Source organism: Neovison vison, chromosome 12, assembly GCF_020171115.1.
Source record: "Neovison vison isolate M4711 chromosome 12, ASM_NN_V1, whole genome shotgun sequence".
NCBI classification, from domain to species: domain Eukaryota; kingdom Metazoa; phylum Chordata; class Mammalia; order Carnivora; family Mustelidae; genus Neogale; species Neogale vison.
Genome location: NC_058102.1, coordinates 48,823,187 through 48,835,148, shown reverse-complemented (window position 1 = coordinate 48,835,148; position 11,962 = coordinate 48,823,187). Strand labels below are relative to the sequence as shown.

The window sequence follows — 11,962 nt, the reverse complement described above, 5'->3', positions numbered from 1 at the left end:
ATTTCAGGGAAGTAAAGACGGTCTTAGGGATGACTACTGTCCCTCTCACTTGCCATATAGCAGTACAGCTATACCGCCCTCTGCTTGAGGGAGGCTGCTGTCCTCCGGGGGGTAGGAGTGGGGAATGAAATACGAAGTAGTGTTATAGGGAGCTTGCCTCTCAACCTGAGAGGAAGAAAAGCGGCTGATCTTTCTATACCTCTACTCACCCCCGGAGAAAGACCCAAATGGTCAAATCAGAGTGCAAGTTCAACATTAGCAAGATACTCCCAGCCTGCTTTTAATCCACAAGTTAAGTAACAGGGGCAGGCTGAAGGAACACAACCCTAACTCGTCCAATGACAGACACTGTTCCTTTGCCTGGAATAGGCTTTGCACAGCTGACTCATCTTGGGAAAGTGAGTGATGATGGCAGTTTGACAAAAACTGGGCCCTGAGCACGCTAACATGACTAATATCACCTCACCTAAAAGTACCAAAAATATATTCCAAAACCAAATGTAAATGATTCTAGGATCAGTTTCCATTTTAGATTATTTGTTCCTTTGGCAAAATTCCAGATGTCAGGATAACTATTTTGGGGGTGTCAACAACTACAACAAAGGTAAATAATCCATCCTATTTTTAAGTCCATGAGATGTAAGCAAATATTTGTATGTCATTATTTATAACCTCATAATATAAGATCTTTAACAAACTTACTGTGAATCAATGATTTGCAAAAGCACTTTTGACCAAATTAAGCACTTCCAAATAGACTTTTCATTTGTTTTCTAACCAACAGGCATGAATATTTTATATTTTATCATCAGTACCTTCTGTGCCTTCTAGTAAACATCACATGTAATATTTATGAAATTCATTTTTTCAGGAAATTAGATTTATGATTTGCAAAATGAAATAAAGAGTAAGATAGCATGTCCTATGAATAAAGAATAGTCAAAAAGTATGTGTTAAATTTTTGAAAATAAGTCTGCCTTGGAAATGCTATATTTTTTCTATAGTCATACAAAATTATTGTGGATTCAAGTTTTGTTGCATCTGGACAGCTGCACAAGAAGCAGAACATTTAGCTAACCTGTTAGGAGTAAAATATTTCTAAAAGATAATTATTTATTCCATGTAGTAATTTGAAGCTAATAACTTGAAACATTTCAAAAAACAGAATTGAAATACTTGATCAATTTTATTTCAAAATGTCTACAAAGTTTTAACTCTCCATTATACAAATAATTTTTCAAAATTGAGACATTATTCAAATGTAAGCCAAAGTCCTTATACAAATAGAATACACGGAAAGATCAAAAATATACATATTCTCTCAGTAAATTTTGTCACATAAATAAGAAAAATATATACAGCTCGTATTTTCAATTTAAAGAACAATTGTCTTAACACTGCAACCACATATAGAAGGTATTAAAATTAAAAGAAATACTACAGCAAAAGATACAGAACAAATTCATCATATGACATCTATAAATCATAAAGATATACATAACCAATCTTCAAGGAATACATACTTCACAGTTGGATCTTAATTTTTATTTCACTTTGTTCATTTTTTAGAATATTCTGTAGATAGGCAAAATTCACAGTTCTACCAGTTATCCTTGATACAAAACTTATAGCACATGAAGAAATCTATGTCTTTGTACTTTGGGATAGGTGTCAAAAGAATTAAGTTGAGTTTGTATGAACCTGTGTTAAAATTTTCCAAGTAAACTGAATTGGCTATTGAAAAGTCAACCAATTCTTTTTAAGTAGGAAATGGGGAAAAAATCCAAACACTTGAAAAGTCTCAACATAGTAAAGCAATAAAAAAAAGATTATGTCAATGATTTCCTAGATTGTTAAGCAACTGAGCTAGATACACATTTAATTATGTTTTGCCCCAAAAATTCTCTTTCCTTTTCTGAGCTCGTGCCAGAGTCTGAAAAGCCCGGAGACTAGAAGCTGCAGACCGAGCAGAGATCTCAGATAATCTGTCTTCATCTGCAAGGAAAAAATTATAATCATTGTAGAAAATACCTCCAATAAATATATTTTATTTTATAACATTAACAGAAAATTAAAGGCATCAAACTCTGTAATGTCAATATTGAATCTGTCAGAAAAAATTATTAAAATATAAGATATTAACATTTTCAGGATAGTTCACTGTAATATCCCAAGTTTACCATATTTAGAAATCAAATATTTTAATGTTAAATGAGCATTCTGTTTCCTGCCTGAAATCCCACAACGTCATTACCTGAAACACATGGCCTATGATTTCAGTATTACTTGGAAAAAATTCATCATCATACTGTCTTGTCCTACTTTAAAAAGCACAGATGTTCTAAGCAAAAAGCTTTTATAAGCATTTTAAAAGCAAAATGCTATACCTTAACATAGTGCTAACATCACATTTCCAAAATAATTTCACTTAATGTAAAAATAATGTTTGACTTTAACATGCTATCCTTCATCATTACAGAAATTCCTCATTCTCAGTAAGCAAATCTGTTATAAGGTTATTTGTAAACACTGTTCTTCCATTAAGAAGAAAACACAGCTGGATTCGAATATCCAGGTGTTTGCATTTCAAAACCCAATAACTTGATTTCTAGTTCACTGAATTCTGAAAAAAGTCCCAAATTTATAAAAGGACAGAAAATCTTCAATGTATATGAACTTATAATACATAAAGTATTAATTCAAATTTATTTTCACATCCAAAATTTATAAACTCAGTAATTTCATACATTTTAGGATGAATTAAAATAGTAATTTTGATTGTTCACACCAGGAATTCAAAATTCTTCCTGTCACTATTAGAAGCAAATGAATTTGTCAGAATGACTGCTACACAAGAAAAAAGTCCATTTTCCCTAATCATATTTTTTTTGAGAAATGAAAATTGACAATATATGAACATTTGAAAAAAATAACAGTTTTGCTAGACCAAATTCCTGAACCCCCAGCTAGCCAGGATGGAAACAGAGAGTATTAACCTCACATGTGATGCTAGGCATAATCTCTCTTATCTGTTTGCCCTAAAAAAAAAATTCTTCAAGTTGATTTTAGGTCCCAGTTTACTCATTTGTAAATGGGGATAATTTAACCCCATCACAGGGTTTCACAGGTCTAATAAAATAATATCTGTAGAAGTGCTTATAAAGTACTAATCTAATGTTGAGATCATAATACTATTATAAAATACTATATAATAAAACCTCATACTTTGATCATATGTTATTTCACTACTGAAATACCTTCATCATTAAAGACTTCATGCTGAGGCAACTGGAAATTGTTCATCTTTGCTTTTCCCACTTAAAAAAAGAAAGGGCAAAAAAATTAGCCTTCAAAGCCACCTAACAGTATAGTATATTTACAGAAAAACCTTAGTGAAAGTAAACTATCAAAAATTTTATTAATTTTATATTTTTAATAGAAATTATTAACAGCCACTCACTAATTTACAATGTGCTTAACAAATATGTAAACAAATAAGAGAAAATTTCTAGAATACTTTACAGTGACAATATTGATCTATTTTGTGCTTTTTTAAAAAAGATTTTATTTATTTATTTGTCAGAGAGAGAGCACAAGCCAGGGTGGTGTGGGGACAGGCAGAGGGAGATGCAGGCTCCCTGCTGAGGAAGGAGCCCAATGTGGGACTCAATCCCAGGACCCTGGGATCACGACCTGAGCCGAAGGCAGCCACTCAATCTACTGAGCCACTGAGGTGTCCCTATTCTAACTTTAAAGAAATGCAGTAGGCTTCTATTTTTACAGATTTATTTACTTATTGGGGGTGGAGAGGAAGAGGGAGAGAGAGTCTTCAGCAGACTCCGTGCTTTGGACAGAGCCTGATGTGGGACTCAGTCCCATGACCCTGAGATCACAACCTGAGCTGAGGGCAAGAGTGGAATGTTTAACTGACTGTGTCACCCAGGGGCCTCAAGAAATGCTGTGGGCTTCTGTTTAAAGATGGCAGACGGACTACACACATTTACAAGAATGACATAAACCCATAGGACAGAGAAAATAAAAGACAATGAAACAGCAACAAAATTTTGGAAAATGGAAAGCAAAGAGAAAAACTGAGAGTGTATTATTGTCATACCTAAGCTGGATCCTAAGCCAGCAGAGGAAGGAAACGAAGAGGCAACCAATTTGTTCTCCGCTCCTGGCTCAGGCATATGAGTACTAAGCACCCTTGAAAGTTGGAGTGAAGGTAAGATTGAACCAGGAAACTGGCGTATAGAACAGTCTGCCAAAGCCTTCTTTAAATTTGCACAGTTGGCTAACTGTTCTTCCTCCCAAAAGAGGAATGGAGGTTTCCTCTCCAAAGCTTTATCAGAGTGACTCTGACTGAAGGACACAGGTTCAACTAAGGGCAAAAGGTACCATATTCAAAACAGGGGAATTCTATGTATCATTTATCTCTTCAAAGGAATAAAATAAGACGTCTATAAAATAAGAACAGGATGCTATATAAAGGGAGCATACAGGGTTAAAAAAATTCTTAAAAATTAAAAATACCGAAAAATCTTTAAAACTCAGAAGAAGGGGTAGAATACAAAAATGAGTAACCCTTTCAAATTAAAATAAAAAGACAGAGATGGAAAATAGGAAAGGTAAGGTAAGAAAATAAGATCATGTCCAACATCGGAATAACAAGGAGTGCAAGAAGAGCAGGAAACAAACAATGGAGTGGAAGGAATTACTAGTGACTAAATAATTTGAGAAAGTGAGGAACCAAGTTCCCCAGATGAAAAAGTCCACTGAGTACTAGCAAAACAGAGACCTGCAGTAAAAGCTCAGAGGACTGAGTGTGAAGAGAAGGTCCCCAAAGATGCCAGGGTAAAAGAAGCCACACACAATGATCAAAAATGAGAACACAAGACTTCGCAACAGTAAAAGTGGAAGCTAGAAAAGAGCAGAACAATGCCTAATAAAACCAAACGAAAATAACTTACAACCTTGAATTCCCCATCTAGGCAGCGTATAGCAGTATCTGAAGACATTTTTAGATGTCACACCTGAGAAGGGCGCTGCTGGCATCTAGTGGGTTGCCTATATGTGTATAGAAAACACTTGAAAGAAGCCTCACACTGGAGGACCCCTGGGGGGGGGCTCAGTCCGTGCAGTGTCTGCCTTTGGCTCAGGTCATGATTCTAGGGCCCTGGAATCAAGTCCCACATCTGGCTCCTTGCTCAGCAGGAAGTGTGCTTCTTCCTCTATCTCTGCCCCTCCCCTGCTCATGCTGTCTCTCAAATGAATAAATAGAATTGAAAAGAAAGAAATGAAAAGAAAAGAAAAGGAAAGCTCACCCTCACACAAAAGTGAACTGGGGTTATAGCCCAGCTGATTGTTTCAGAGAAGAGACTTTTCCCATTTAAAGAAATCTGTTACATTAACTAAAATACTAGGTAACATAATTGATTAACATATAGTATTTACTTAAGTCTTTGTACCCATCAGTGTAACTTTCATTTAAAAAGACAAAAAGTTAAAACCAAAGTAATTACCATTATGCTGAAATTCTGGATCTCTCAAAGAGCCCTGAATTCGACGAGAGGGATGCCAGTAGGATGGAGCACAGGGTGGAGAAGGAGACTGCCCAGGCGTATTTGTTGGATATTCTGGAATTTTTGAAACTGGAAGAGTTACCTCAGCAAATTTGGGGATATTGGTTTCAGAATCTTCCCTCAAAGGCAGGGGATCCACTGTTTTTATACCAGCAGCTGGAGAAGTCAGGAGGGATATGGCACGACTTTCTTTCTAAGTGACCAAAAAAATAAGATACATATATATGTCTGATAATATATAAAAAAATCAAACCTTTAAATACACAAAAAATAAAATGATAAAATCAATAGGAGAAATTATAGGAAAACCTATGTAACCTCAGTGTGAGGAGGATATCATAAGCCTAACAACCAATATTGGTAAACACGTTTAGCTATATAAAAATATATAAACATTCAAAAAATTTTAAATCACAAATTTGAAGAAAATATAGAATTTATATATTGACAATGAATTATCATTGCCACATAAATATTTCTTTTAAAGCAGTGAAGGATAAACTAATTAAAAGTGGAAAAATATATATATAAGCAAATTATATAGATATAAATTACAAATAGGAGAAATATCCTACCTCACTAGTAATCAAATAATTTCAAAATAAAAGGATCAAGATACTAACTTTTTTTTTCAATTTATTTATTTTCAGAAAAACATTATTCATTATTTTTTCACCACACCCAGTGCTCCATGCAAGCCGTGCCCTCTATAATACCCACCACCTGGTACCCCATACTAACTTTTCATTTACCAAATTTAAAGATTAAAAATTTTTTTAAAAGCCACACTATAATGAGAAGGATATGGAAAAATTGGCACTCTCCTAGAGTGTCGTTGGGAGCACAATCTTTCCGGGAGCTGGTGAAACACTGAAAGCTTTAAAACTTTGTCTTTTTTTTAATCAAACAATAACACTCGGGGAGTATTTACACAAAAATAGATAATATGAACAAAAAAGTAGCTAAAGGACAATTTCTTTACAGCATTTTTTCAAAACAAAAAAATTAAAATATTAAGAAATAACAATAGGCATCTAGTTTTAAAAAACTGCTTTCAATAATAAACAGCCGATATAACCATAGGTTACATATCATGTTGCCTTTAAAACTTAATTGTGACATTTAAAGATATGTAAATATGTTCACAATTCATTGCCAAGTAAGTAAAAATAGATTACGAAACCTTATCTCCAGCACAATAGACAAATACACTATATACCTAAAGAACTCAAACATTCAATAGTGGCCGGCCCTGAACAGTAGGGAGGAAAGCATTTACTTTGTTTAGTTGGTCAGTATTTTCTATTTTCCATAATGATAATGTATTACTATCCTAAAGTTCTTGTATAATTTTACTTATTAGGAGAATTCAAACCAGTAAAATTAAACATAGTTCCAAACTTTCCTAATCATTCCTCGTAAATGTGGCTTTTACTCTGTGACTTAGGGTTTATCAACACAATATTCAAAACACTGCTTTCTGACCTTACGTATCATTTTCTGCAATTAGAGAATGTACTGCTTTTAAAAGTGGAGAAGGCCTGGGGTCTTATCCAACAAACATTTCTCTTTAAATCAAGATCTAAAATAAACCACAAGTCTTCCTCTTGCTTCCCTTTTTATAATTATAGGTATCACTTGGGAAAACTATCATTTTTTTCTTTTTCTACATATATACACAGAATTTAAGATCTGTCATTTGGTTTCACTATTGCTAAAAAGGCCTGAATGAAATCTCTAGAGTATTTGTAACCTATGGGGTTCCCAAGTTTAATGTCATGACTTTGGTGATCTGTTTTTGAGCCTAAAGCGTTCTCATTGGCCTCACCACTCTACCCCCATACCCACCCCCCCATACAGCCCATTTTCCACTGAAGAGCCCAAGTGGTTTTATCACGTAAATCAGATCATGTTTGCTGTGTAGCCTTCAACCCTCTCGGGGCTTCCCAAAAGCCTCAGAGTTACATCCCTCCCTCTCTAACCCAACCTCCCTTCCAAAGCTCATTTCCTACCCTTCTCCTCACCCCAGTCACATTGGTCTTCTCACTCTTTAAAACTTTTACTGCTGCACACTTGTACTTACTGCTCTTTCAAACTGGAAAACAGTCTCCACTAATCTCTGCCTGGACCCATCCCTCATTGAGTCAGGTCTTAGCTAAAATATCACCTCCTCAGAGGTGCCTGTCCTGATGGCCCAGTGTAAAGCAACCTCACTCACACCTTGGAGGTCCTTTGTGATTTTATTTGTGCTGAAGTTTTCTTTTTAAAAAATTACCTATTTCTCAAAATGAAAAGGTAAGCTCCATGAGGACCGGGATTTTGTCTTGATTATCAATGAATCCCCAGGTCCTAGAACGGTGCCTGACACACAGCAAGAGCACATTACATAGTGAATTGGGTGAATGAAAGTGAATTTCCTGATGTCCCCCTCCAAAGGTGATTTCTTTCCAGAACTCTCTTACTCAGTACATGGCATCCCCCATCAATCCTGTTAGGCAAGGCAAAAAACGTAGAAGTCATTCATGGTCTTTTACCCCTCTCCATGATGCAACCCAGCACTGAGCTTTCATGTTCCCCTTACACAATTCTTAAGTTTCATCCACTTCTGTGACATCTCCCCTCCTTAGTCCAAGCTATCACCATGTCTACTTCGACTACTCCAATGACCTTCTAAGGGTAACCACAGTTTACGCTTGCCTTCATGGCAACCAGAAAGGTCTTTAAAATATTTCAATGTTTCCCATTGCTCTCAAGATAATGATAAAAATTTTCCATATTGCTATCTTTTCCAGACTTGACCTACTCCCTGCCACACACTATACTTGCCTTTATTTCTTAGAATCCTATGGGGGCCCCTGGGTGGTACAGTTTTTTAAGTATCTGACTTTTGGTTTGGGGCCAGGTCCTAATTTCAGGTCCTGAGATCAAGCCTCAAATCAAGCTCCATCGCTCAGTGTGGAGTCTGCTTAAGATTCTCTCTCCCTCTCCTTGCCCTTCCCCATGATCACTTGCATACTCTCTGTCTCTGAAATAAATTAATTTAAAAAAAGAACCCTATGTTCTTTCTCACCACAGGATACTGACACATGCTATGCTTCTCCTCTCCACCCTTTTTACCTCATCAACTCTGCCTCTTCCTCAGTATCTCAACCCAATTAGAACTTCTTCTAAGAAGCATCCTTGACTTCCAAGAAGCTTCCAGACTTCTAGGACTAGGTCAATTTCTTTCAGAATAGCACTATATACTACTCTGAGACTCTTGTTAGTTTTAACTTTGCTCTTTTTGAGGGGGGTATGATTCTTTAATTACTGTGTATCTCCTCAACAGACTGTAGGTTCCATAAGATCATGAACCAGGTCTATTTTCGTTCGCTATCCTTTACTGTACGTGGGTAAACAGATAAGGAACATCTGCTGAAAGACTGAAGTGAGCCAACACACACTTAGGTTTTTAATATCATCTATAAAATGTGAAAATGGTCCTTGACACACCAATACCATGAGAATTCTACTCTAAATTTTTTTTTTTCTACTCTAAATTTTATGAGAGAGTCTTGTTTAGGAGTTAAAAATGTGGACTCTGAGAACACACTGCCTGGGACCAAATTCTGCTCCATGATTTGGCAGCTATGTTACCTCGGTTTTAACATCTAAATGAGAATAACAAGACCAGCCTCCTGGAGCCACTGTGAAGACTCAACAAGTTCATATACAGTACTTAGCACAGGGGCTAGGACATAGTTAAGTTCTCAGTAAATGCTATTATGGTGGGCCCCATGTAAGTTACCCAAATTGCTGCTGCCCATAACACTCCTACAACTGAATGTCATTAAAAGTTAACATTCAAAAAATTTCTGGATATTAGAATATATTCTCTCTGATTCCTATGATAAAAAAAGACATAGGATAATATTAATTGAGGGCAACTGAATAATAGGAATAATTTATTAGAAACTGCATTGTGGGCACAATGAGACAGACTGGCATTAAAGAGCAGTGTTACTCTATTTTGTTAATTTAACTAATATTCAATAAATGCCATAATGAGTGAAAATAATATATATAAATCCAGCTACCAACATGGATTAAAGCTACTCATTTTAGCTAAGGGTAGTCAACTCTGTGGGTAAAGCTGCCCAGAAGCTTTTACCTTCCAGAAAGCAACCTGGGCCCCAGGGGGTGAGGGGGATGGGGTGGCTGGTGGGGGACAGAACAGTCCATGAGGGCAAGAGATTCCTAATATCTGGTTCTGATCATCCACTGACTACATTCCTGTTGTCATAAGCCAATGTATATACAAGCAACAAAAAATAGTTTAGATTCTGTCACTCCAATAATACTCAGTCAATACCTATTTAATGGGTACCTGCTAGGAGGTGACTTCAGTACTGGGCTTTGGGAACAACTGGGCTCTGATCCTATCTTCTCCCTCTCCCCGCCACCTAAAAGCTCTCCCCTATGCCCTCTGAAATTCATAAATAGCCACCAGCAAAATTCCCTAGAGAAATTCAACCTCCTCCCTCACTGTTCTCTCTCTGACTTCAGCCACTTACTCCCATGATTATATGTTAAGCCTCGCCATTACTGTTAATTGCAACCTCTCCAGGCTTCCAATTTCTGACCCCCCACCTCCTACCTTTAAAACGAACCCCTGTGAGTACCCAAATTTCAACATGTCTGCCAAGACCTTCCACTGATCTTGTCACCTCTGCACTGTGCTTTACCTTCCTAAGTCCTACTCTTCTGCCCTAACCAACTCAACCTCCATGGCCAATCATCAGAGTCTCTTCCTGGGATATACACCTTAACTCCCTGACCCCCTTTGTCATTTCCTCTTACTCCCTTGACAAAACATGAACCCCAGCAGTTAAATTCAACTCTCTACTTACCTGCATCTCTGCAGTCAAACCTGGCTGGAGAAAAACACACAGCTCATCATGACTGGTCTTAGAACAAATTTGTGACCATGAGCCAAAAAGGGCCCTTTGTGTAGTCCTGCATTATCTCCCATTTCCCTGGCCCACTCCCTCTCCCACTCTCAGAAAAGACTATCTCATGCCTTCTTTTCTGTACTCAAACCTCCAACCTTTTCTTCCCCAGCCTCATTCTCAGAAAGGCTCTTTCCTCATGTGCCACCAAGAAACAATCCAAAGAGACTTTCCCACAGCCCCCACCACATCTCCCGATTTATCAGCAGTGCTCACGTATTCTGCCTCCTCAAGGAAGGAACTGTCAGAGTGCCTAAAATCAGCCCTTCCACTCGCTCCTCCCTCAGACCCTATGCAATGTCTGGAGGCACTCGTGCACAGGTGCAAAGGACTGGCGGCTGCGGCAGCATCTTTCTCTTGTTAAACTGTTCTTGTTGGGGCAACTGGATGGCTTAGCCCATTAAGCGTTTGCCTCAGGTCATGATCTCAGGGTCCTGGGATGGAGCCCCAAGTCAGACACCCCACTCAGTGGGGAGTCTGCCTCTCTCCCTCTCCCTCTGCCCCTTGCCCTGCTCCAGTTCTCTGCCACTCTTTCAAATAAATAAATAAATAAATAATCTAAAAAAAAAAAACAAAAAAACAAAAAAAAACAACCCTCTCTTGTCTATATATAACTGTGCTGTTATCTCCTTCATCTTGACCTCACTCCCAACTACCACCTGTTATTCTGCTCCCCCTTCCTGGAAAAGACTCTAAAAGAACTGTCTGTGATGACTGCCTCTGCTTCCTCTCCTTCCCTTTCTCTTGAACTCACTTTTGTTTAGGCTTTTGTCCCTCCCCACCATCAAGACTGTCCTTTGTCAAGGTCACCGATAATATCCATGCTGCTAAGGGTAGTCAACATCATCAGTCCTCATACCTTACTGATCCATCAGTAGCACTGACGCTCCCTCCTCCTCGACAACTCCGAGACACCAAGTCTTCTATTTCTCACCATCTCTCTGGCTGTTCCTCATCAGCCTCTTTGCTGGTTACACCTCAACTTCCCAGTATCAAAAAACTGGAGCTGACACGTGTCTAAACATACCTTCTCTATCTGTACCCACTTCCTTGATGATATCCCCCAGTCTCACCTCACATATCTGTGCCACCTATACGATAAAGATTCAAATCAGTATTTGCAGTCCAACCCCTCCTCCCACATTCCAAATTCAGAAAGGCAACTGCCGATGCAACATGTCTACTTGTACATCTAATAAGTTTCTCAAATGTCACGTGTTCAAAACAGAACTCTGTCTTCCCTGACAAACCTTTTCCCTACACAGTGTTCCCCATCTCAGCTAACTGGCAACTGCATCCTTTGGCCTATTTCACAGGCCAAAAGTCTTGAGTAGTCCTTGATTCTTGTCTTTCTCCCATACCATATCTTAACCATTAGCAAATTTGGTCAGC

The 11,962-nt window shown here is 37.7% G+C and overlaps 1 protein-coding gene across 3 annotated transcripts in view; it reads right to left on the bottom strand.

Moving 5' to 3' along the window:
* Positions 1-1,167: 1,167 nt before the first annotated feature.
* The window catches only part of MDM1 (Mdm1 nuclear protein), a 33,632-nt gene continuing 22,837 nt past the window's right edge, over positions 1,168-11,962 (bottom strand). For 2 of the 3 annotated variants that reach the window (XM_044226978.1, XM_044226979.1), the window contains 3 exons: positions 5,523-5,775; positions 3,258-3,317; positions 1,168-1,995 (listed from right to left, as the gene is read on the bottom strand). In XM_044226978.1, the coding sequence (XP_044082913.1) occupies positions 1,883-1,995; positions 3,258-3,317; positions 5,523-5,775 (426 nt within the window). In that variant the 3' untranslated portion in view covers positions 1,168-1,882. The remainder of the gene's footprint in view (positions 1,996-3,257; positions 3,318-5,522; positions 5,776-11,962) is intronic. The other variant, XM_044226980.1, reaches the window with a different exon arrangement.